Source organism: Solenopsis invicta, chromosome 9 (assembly GCF_016802725.1).
Source record: "Solenopsis invicta isolate M01_SB chromosome 9, UNIL_Sinv_3.0, whole genome shotgun sequence".
Lineage (NCBI taxonomy): Eukaryota > Metazoa > Arthropoda > Insecta > Hymenoptera > Formicidae > Solenopsis > Solenopsis invicta.
In genome coordinates, this window is record NC_052672.1 from 17,348,517 (window position 1) to 17,357,838 (window position 9,322).

Genomic DNA, 9,322 nt, shown 5'->3' on the forward strand with positions numbered 1-9,322 from the left:
TTGAGAACTTTTTCAGATTTTTAAAAATGGATAAAACTGTTCATTTTTTTATTTAAAACTAAAAAATTAATTTCTTCGATACTATCAAATTTTTCTCACTTAAATTAATATTTTTATCTGAAAGTATGGGAAAAATCTTTAAAAAATCATTTCTCTAAAATTTTTTTAATTTTAGCTACAAATGTTAAAAAAAAACACTTCTTTAATTTAAATGATAAACTTCAATATCTTTGATGTAAGGCATATAATACTTATTTTTTTTTATCATTAACCTTATACAATACGTCCACTAACATGTTTTCCTTATCATTTAAAAAATCCCAAAGTTTATTTTTAAGTGGATCCCTTTCACATGGAATACCCTAGGTATTTGTATTTCTTACACAAATATACATTTCTTATGAATTGAATAAAAATATAAATTATAAAAAAAAAATTATAGCTGAGAGTGTATCATATATAATTTCTTTTTGATAGTAAATTTTTACACTAATATTAACATTTCAACAATAATTTTTACATGTAGTGATATGTAATGTTACATTCCACTTTCCTTCACAAATACTTCTCAATTATGCATCAGTCTTCTTATCTTGCCAAAAAAATAAATTATTTTGTATTGTGATAAGTTATTGTAATATTATTCTGTTTTATACAGAATCATCCAACTCGTAAATGTTTATGTTATAAAATAGACATTATTTTAAATTAATAATAGTAATAGATTTAATGTACACAGCATAAAATTATTCATACATGCACGCACGCACGCACGCACGCACGCACGCACGCATACATACAAACATACACACACATGCACACATAGATCAAATATTTTAGAGAATAAGAAATTAAAATAGAGAAAGTATATATAATGCGTTATTTTGCATTGCTGTGTAAAAAAAGAATTGAACTTTGACTTAAGTGCAATATTCATAAAATAAGAAAAATACATGGATAGTAATTAAAATTTTAAAAGAATTAAGATTTAATTAAATTGGCCATTTGGAAATATACAATATTAATATTATTCACAAAATTAATAAGCAGATTTTCTAACAATTCTATATCTTATATTAATTTTACAAGAATCTCTTATAAAGTGACTAGCATGTATGCCAAAAATATGATAATAAATGCTATATAAAAATACTGAAGTAAAGTGATTCATTATTATATTCATGTAGATAACAATGACTAGTATGATACAAAACATTATGATAAATCAAACAGGAACTTTAAACTTTTGTTTCTACATATGATATTTCAACACTTTATAAAATGTTCATTACTGATTTTAATTTAAAAACAAAGCTTTCTGTGCAGAGTCGAATTTATGTGTAAAAATTTCAAGATATTCAAAGTAATATATTTATATGCAATAGTGCATGAATGTGTAACTGTATAGTAGTATAAATGTATAACTCTGAGAAGTCTTTACCAACTAAAAACATTTATGGAAGCTTGTACTTTAGGAAGCTCTTGAAATTTTCTGATTACTTTCTTTTTCTTATATCTATTTCTACAATAACATTAACGTTGAAAAGTGCCGTGTCTAATTTGTGTAGTTTAAGTATTACTTATTTTGTGCGCATTAACTAATTAATAGTCACTTTCACAATTAACAATCGAGATTATCAAATAGCAATGTTAGATACATAATATACTAAAATTTACGGTAAAATATATTTGCGGACCTTATCATGAAGAACTTGAATATTCAGCAATAGTCGACGATGCATCACAACTGTTTTAATTGTTCATAAGTAATAAAAAATATAATATTCCACGGTCCCATTCTGAACCACGTTGGGATAAAACCTTTGTATAGTGCTAAAATGCCTTCATTTTTAATCGTCTATATGGAAAAAAATAGGTTTTCTTAAAATTGGATATATTAGATACACACATGTGCGCACGCACGCGACATTTTAAAGATATGTACATACAGAAATTTAAAATATGAAAAAACTGTTCAAAAAGTTTTATACCTGAAGTAAACAATCTAGACTGCCACTGTAAATGTACGATGAAAGCTTATTGCCAGCTATGTGCACTCTCCTTTGATTCATCAATCGGGTCTAAAAAAAAAAAAAAAAAAAAATATATATATATTTATTACATATATAAATACAAAATCATCTACTTACACGAATTACGTCGATAGGCGTTGAAGCTACGGCACTTCCCATACTAGCTATAAAACTAGATCTAAAAAATATAATTACATTTAAGTTTATTTACTGTGTAATATACGAATTAAAAATTACATCTTAAAATAATTGCATTAAAAATATGTTTGAAATATGGATTTTAATCGATTATAATTGGAAATCTTTTTTAGTTATGACATTCAATTTCTATTAGGATTTTAAATTAACCCTTATCCAGGCATTATAAAAAATTAAAAATGCATAATACCATGTTGGTGTGATGATGGTCAATATTTTAATAGAGCAAAGCACTGTGTCCAAACATGAACAGAAATAAAAACACGGACAAAATGGGATTTTTTTACAGTAGAAAAATTAGAAAGTATGCGATGGACAATTAGTATCTTAGAAATTCCCAAAGCCTAAAATGTATAAATACTAATTAAATGATCTTTGCAAAGTAGTTTAACATGTATAATTATTTGGTCGATTGTCTTAACGACTCCTGAACTAAACACAGAGTGCTGAACACAGCTTCCGTGTCAAGCCTCTCTGGTCATCTCAAAATCCATCTATCGCACGTGCCCATACGCATGACTATGTGAAAGGACCTGGAAATAAAATTTCAATTTTAAGAGAGTTTTACTTCTTTCCTGCGATAATGTGCAACATATGGAAAATCGCGCAATTATACTTTGAATTGCAGACACTAAAAATGTAATAAAATTAAACTGTCAGTTATTTCAAAATAAAATTAATAATTTCTATATTGAAAAAGATATATTTGATATATTATAAACATAATTATATCAATAAAATATCTTGATGAATACATTGGTGCAAGCAGTCAATAAATTTAGTTATTGTTCTGTCCTAAGTATATTTTGACCATCCTGTTTGCCAATGGATATTGGCAAATCAAAAAATTATTTAAAAAAATTAAAAGTTAATATTTTATATATTCACAAAAGTAATATATTAAAATATGTGTTATTTCAATTTATATATGCGCTATGTACGGCATATAAAATACACCTTTACGTAAGCTTTAAGAGTCATTAATATTATTTCAAGTAATGTGATTAATATAATCTACAAAAAAGATTTAAAATTTAGTCGCATTAAAATATATAATGTTAGAATGTAGATAAGAGTTAAAATGAAATAAATCATATATATATTTGAAATAAACTAATTCTAGATTTAAAAAATCAAACAAAAAACACTTAACAAAAAATACACAATTGATACATACTTGTGTGGAACACATTATTTCAGAATAAAAGTTAAATATTATTAAAAGCTTTCATACAAACTCCCAAAATCTTTTTTCTTCCAAGTGCCTCCTTATGAATTTATCAAAAATTTTAATTTAATATGTAATATATTATCTTATTGTTAAATAGTTATATATGTATATCAGAGGCATTTTTTATACACATACATAATAGTAGTTTATTATTATTAATTCTGTCTCAAGTTTCAGAAATAAAATCGTATAGATGTTTTTTTTTTTTATTGTAAAATGACAATACGTTATTAGAAGAAATAAGTTTCAGCTTTGTCCGGATAAGGGTTAATCGATAGTAATAATTAAGAGTATAAAAAAACAGGTATATTTATAAGTATGGGTATAATTTAAAAAACATTGATAATGAACTTTTCTTTTCTGTAAATAACTTTTGATTAAAAAGCATAGTTTTAGCATAGTTACCATAAATTTAAAAATAGTTTACTGTGATAATCAGTAAACATATTTTAAATATTTCCTGTAGATATTATATCTACATTTAGTAATAAAAAAACTTACACGAAATGATTACTAACACTGTTTCCCAATACATTCATACATTTACTCTTGGTATAATCATATATAGGTAATTCTACAGCCGCGATAACGGCTGCTCGTTGAGCAGTTGGCCCAACACCCTGCATAAAAAATTAATTTTTATTTATCTTTACATATACATACATACGCGCGCGCGCGCGTGTTAGGTATACATAGAAAATTCAGTTATTAATAAAATTGGTTATTTTGATAAAAAATCTAGATAATTAAAATATTTTTTTTACTATAAACTGTGCGATAAATGTTTTGTATCAATTTGATATAATCAAGATTGAATTTCTAATAATTTTGCTTTTTATCTCAAAATACATGTACGTGTGTAATAATATATTAAAAATTATTTTTATTACCCTCCAAAGTCCGCGAACACCTTCATATCTGTATACATCTTGGAAGCAAGTAAACAGAGATACATTTGTTTCATTGCCCGTGACTTGCATACGAACTTTTACTACATCAGTGGGATTGGCAATCGCACTTGATATAGCTCCAGCTAATGCTGCACAAACAATATTTATTGTGACTAAATCCTCTGTTGCCCATGTATCAATTGCAGCTTTCTTAAGTGAATAATAAGTCCCAAACTTTATAGTTCCATATGTCGCTTGTCGTAAGATCGCAGAACTAATCCTAGATAATACAAAAATTAATATTTAAGATTTCAAAAGGGTAACATTATCATCAATAATATTGAAATTTTTAGTTTCAAAGGCACAAAAATTATTTTTGCTGTTTCTCTATATTTAAATGAAATATTTTTGATTATTACATTTGAGAACGTTATCTTATAACGTTTTAAGTAAAATTTAAAGTAAAATGAAGTAGACTTTAAGAGCCATTCTATACTAGTATAAACATAATGGTAAGTGATTGTAAAATATAGTATGTATATTTCTACCAATGTAAATAAGCTTTAATCTTGGTTTAATTTCCTTTCATCTTTTCTAATTCTAAAAACAGGAAACCAAGATTAGAATTAATTTATTTTGACAGAAATGGATGTATAACTGCACCTTACAATGCTTTACAATCACTTATAACTACGTTTACACTATTGTACAATGGCATTGTAGAATAGCCTATTGAACAACATATTATTTCTTACACAAACGTACCCAGAATATAAACCTTTTATTCCTTCTTGTTTAGATATTTGTAATAAAGCATCAGTCATGCCAGTATATCTTAAACGTGCAAGTTTTTGATCATACTTCTGGCCTTGTACTTGCAACCGTGTTTTTGTCGTATCTAAGGGAAAAGTACCTAGAATAAAAGAAATGGAAATTACTACTAGTCATGGTACATGTACATACTCCTGTATTGGGTAATCCAAAATATTATTTCAGACAGTGAAAAAAAAATCAGTCTTTTTATTCACTTACACAGTTCTGCAAAAATTGAAGCTAAACCTCCGTACACGAAAGGTCTCCAATCTTTCCAATTTCTCTCTCCCATCACCAGCTTTGATCTATTGGAAGAAGACAACGATGTAAATGTATAGGATTATATAAATCGAGAGGTTAGAAAAGATAGGAAAATAATTGGCATAAAATATATTTTACTTCTTCCTCTCTTTTCATATATATTAACGTTTAAATAAATTCTTTATATAATGGAAAGATAACGACATATGTATATTTAGGTTAGTTTTACTTTTCTTCAAACTCTACAAAATATATCCCTTCGGATTATGAAGAATTCACATGTACGAATTTATAAAATGATGACGTATGGCTAGTCGATATCCAATAAGAGAAAGTATTTTCCAGGGACTTTTAAATGTATATTTACTCCTAAAAAATTCTTCTATTGAACATCGGACATAAAGTCAGCCATAATACGCAATGTAAATCCTCCGTTATGTCCTGTCAACTTTTCCCCTTTGCCTTTCCCTCGGTTTGCTCGATTTGCTGGATTTGCTCCAAGAGCTTGCAAGAGTTGTTTCGAGTTGCTCACCGGGTTACACACATGCCGTTTGTTTTCTGTTCCTGAACTCTCTAAATAAGTGTACACTTAAAATGAAATAGATATATGTTTCAAACTGTTTGTTTTCTGTTCCTGAACTCTTTAAATAAGTGTACACTTAAAATGAAATAGATAGATGTTTCAAAGTTAGCGAAAGCAAGAAAGAACGTTCCAGTGCAGTCTAGTGCAGGAATAGAAAACAAGCCTAAAGTTAGCGAAAGCAAGAAGGAACGTTCCAGTGCAGTCTAGTGCAGGAATAGAAAACAAGCCTATGCATTTGTTGCACCGGTTCATGGTGGAACGTGGTGGAACGCAGCCATTAATCTTTAACCTGTCAATTTTTGAGTTTTGAGTAAAGGTAAAGGTTAAGAATAATGGCAGCCGGCCCAATTGCGGAACGTAACCAAGGTACGTTTTGATTCTTTAGCTTAAGTAATTTATATTGTTTAATTTTTATATAATCTTTTATTCTAAAAGGAATATATGTATATAATATTTGAAAAGAAAAAAAGTTTGATTATAATAACCTCATTGTGATATTACAAATTAGACTAGCTATTTGGGTTAATCTTAAATATATGAGGTTAATCTTGAGGTTAATCTTAAATATATTTTAATTAACTATCAATGGGCTAATAAGAGTAACCGCGGTTGTTGGTGCGTAGAAATGATAACAATTTTCTTAACTTTACATACAAAAGCGCAATACGTTTCAACTCAATTTTAAGTCATCCTCAACTATTAATCTCTCTTTCTTGCACATGTAACACAGTGTTACATGTGCGAGAAAGAAAGATTGATAGCTGAGGATGACTCGAGTTGGAACGTACTGCGCTTTTGTATGTAAAGTTAATAAAATTATTATCATTTCTACGCACCAACAATCGCAGTTACTCTTATTACCCTATTAATAGTTAATTAATTGACAATTTTTAGAACACTTTGGTGCCTTCTAATTGGTGTATTTAAATATGTTTTATATCACTGAACATGTGTAAAGAATTTGTCATATATAAACGTACCTACTCTTTATACGCATAATAAATTAATTTTTGTATTTACCGTCTATATCTTTGGTATGAAAACTTTATAGATGCAACAATATACGTTGGAGGTTTGGACGACAAAGTTACAGAATCCCTTATGTGGGAATTATTTGTTCAATCGGGACCTGTTGGTAAGCATACATATGCGTTACTCATTTTTATATATTGTAAAGTTTTTTTTACAAGCATCTTTTCTAATATTTTTATAAAGATAAGAAAATAAAAATATATGTGAAACAAACCCTTTCTTTGTTAATTCTATTATTTAAAATAGTAATAGTAGTTGCATTCAACAGTTGAGTGAGCGCTTGCTACTATCGTATTCTTCTAGATTTACAATGGCTCTAAAGGTTTAAACACAAGCAATAATTAGCGATTGTTCGCGCAATCGTGTTGCGTTTGCTGAATGCAACCAATAAAACTGGACATTTATATGATAGCTGAGTTTCTCAAATTTAAAAATACAAATATGTATATATAAAATGTAATTTTTTTTAGTTAACGTACACATGCCGAAAGACAGAGTAACTCAAATGCATCAAGGATATGGCTTTGTCGAATTTATGGGAGAAGAAGATGCGGATTATGCTATTAAAATCATGAATATGATCAAACTTTATGGCAAACCTATTCGCGTAAACAAGGCTAGTGCACACCAAAAGAACTTGGATGTTGGAGCAAATATATTTATAGGGAATCTTGATCCAGAAGTAGATGAAAAATTATTGTACGATACATTCAGTGCATTCGGCGTGATTTTGCAAACACCAAAAGTATGTACAATTAGTTTAATTATTTGAATCGATTATCTTCTCTTTGACTCCGAGCATTGATATTACGAGATAATTCGACATTGCAGATAATGAGAGATCCCGAGACAGGTAACTCGAAAGGCTTTGCTTTCATCAATTTTGCTTCTTTCGACGCCTCTGATGCCAGCATCGAGGCGATGAACGGTCAGTATCTGTGCAATCGACCAATCTCGGTATCTTACGCTTTTAAGCGTGACGCTAAGGGCGAGAGACACGGCAGTGCCGCCGAAAGACTTTTGGCTGCGCAAAATCCGTTGAGTCAAGCGGACAGACCACATCAGCTGTTTGCGGACGCGCCACCTCTGGCGCCGCCACCGATGCCGAATTCGAACGCGAATGCCCACCAGCCGACTCATCATCCTCAGCATCACGTGATGCATCACGGAATGGTCGTGCCACCGCCACCGCCACCGTCCACTCCTGGACCGCCGATGGGTCATCCGCCTCCACCGCCCGTGCCGCCGCCACCGTCCGGCGGATTTCCACCGGCGAACATTCCACCGCCTCCTCTCCCCCCGATGTCGATGGCGGCGCATCCTCCTCTACCACCTGGTATGCCACCGCCGTTGCCACCTATGCCCGTGCCGACTTCTCAGGCGCAGTCGGCTGCCTCCAGGATGATGGCACCACCACCGCCGCATTGGGCTGTGGGGGCACCGCCACAGGGACAATTTCCACCGCCTCCGCCGCCATCCTCCGCCGGTGGTCCACCCCCACCGCAATTCGGACAGTATCAGCCTTCACCGCCGAGACCCCTCCGGCCGCCTGGCGGCATCCGCCACCGCCGCCCGTTTCGCAGGGTGGTCCACCACCGCCACCGCCACCTCAGTTTCGACCACCCTTCCCGCCGAGAGGACCGCCGCCTCCGCCACCGCCACACGACGGCAACCAATATTAATTTAATAATTTATCACTCAATTTATACTATATTGTATGGCTAATGACACACACACACACACACACACACACACACACACACACACACACACACACACACACACACACAAATAATGTACTTTTACTTTATAATTATCGACAAATTTATTATCGGTCGAGAGATCTAGACGATTTTCTTACATTGCTAGGAACCCCATTAACATTTTCGTAAAATTAAATTTTTCTCTCTTTATTGTTCCTGAATAAACTTTGTTTATATTATCGCGATTATCTGAATAGGAAGATTAAGTAATCAACTAAGATATTATTAATTAGTCTTGATTAATTGTAATGTGGTTAGACATTAACGGCATCGGGGGCGCCTGTTGGTTGAAATGCAATCCCGGGGCGTCTTCCTCGTCCAGACAGAAGGACCATCATGGGATTTTAGTCGGTGGGAGTCCGACATAACCTTCCCCTCTTTCCCGAGAGGGGAGGATATCTATGATGGATTTTCTCATGTAAAAAAAGGCATTAACGGCATCAACCAATCCAATTTACAATTTTACATTTATAACCCCGCGCGCGTGTTTCGCTCGGTCAGCACTTGTCGTATCGATC

The 9,322-nt window shown here is 31.7% G+C and overlaps 2 protein-coding genes across 4 annotated transcripts; one reads left to right on the forward strand and one right to left on the reverse strand.

Moving 5' to 3' along the window:
* Positions 1-964: 964 nt before the first annotated feature.
* Positions 965-6,060, reverse strand: LOC105201800 (mitochondrial uncoupling protein Bmcp). 3 transcript variants are annotated; one of them, XM_026133310.2, is made up of 8 exons: positions 5,794-6,060; positions 5,385-5,470; positions 5,118-5,265; positions 4,353-4,632; positions 3,964-4,082; positions 2,151-2,211; positions 1,992-2,081; positions 965-1,858 (listed from the first exon to the last, which is right to left on the reverse strand). In XM_026133310.2, exons 2-8 carry the CDS (start codon positions 5,455-5,457, stop codon positions 1,742-1,744), a joined length of 888 nt encoding a protein of 295 aa, XP_025989095.1. In that variant the 5' UTR covers positions 5,458-5,470; positions 5,794-6,060; the 3' UTR covers positions 965-1,741. The 3 variants fall into 3 exon arrangements, with proteins under 3 accessions (XP_025989095.1, XP_025989096.1, XP_025989094.1); XM_026133311.2 differs by lacking the exon at positions 5,794-6,060 and adding an exon at positions 5,656-5,785; XM_026133309.2 differs by lacking the exon at positions 5,794-6,060 and adding an exon at positions 5,565-5,721.
* A 97-nt stretch (positions 6,061-6,157) lies between these two features.
* LOC105201799 (splicing factor 3B subunit 4) lies at positions 6,158-8,882 on the forward strand. Its single transcript, XM_011170000.3, is given in 5 exon segments — positions 6,158-6,375; positions 7,061-7,144; positions 7,512-7,786; positions 7,873-8,577; positions 8,580-8,882. Coding segments are annotated over 5 exon segments (1,242 nt in total). The 5' UTR covers positions 6,158-6,341; the 3' UTR covers positions 8,724-8,882.
* The last annotated feature ends 440 nt before the right edge of the window (positions 8,883-9,322 follow it).

What these genes read in the sequence shown, in the direction of transcription:
- LOC105201800 (XM_026133310.2), bottom strand. Translation starts at nt 5,457, where the DNA reads ATGGGAGAGAGAAATTGGAAAGATTGGAGACCTTTCGTGTACGGAGGT. An exon ending in CGCCTATCGACGTAATTCGT is followed by an intron (nt 2,082 to 2,150) that starts GTAAGTAGATGA and finishes TTTTTTTTTTAG; the next exon opens with ACCCGATTGATGAATCAAAG. An exon ending in GTCTAGATTGTTTACTTCAG is followed by an intron (nt 1,859 to 1,991) that starts GTATAAAACTTT and finishes TTTTCCATATAG; the next exon opens with ACGATTAAAAATGAAGGCAT.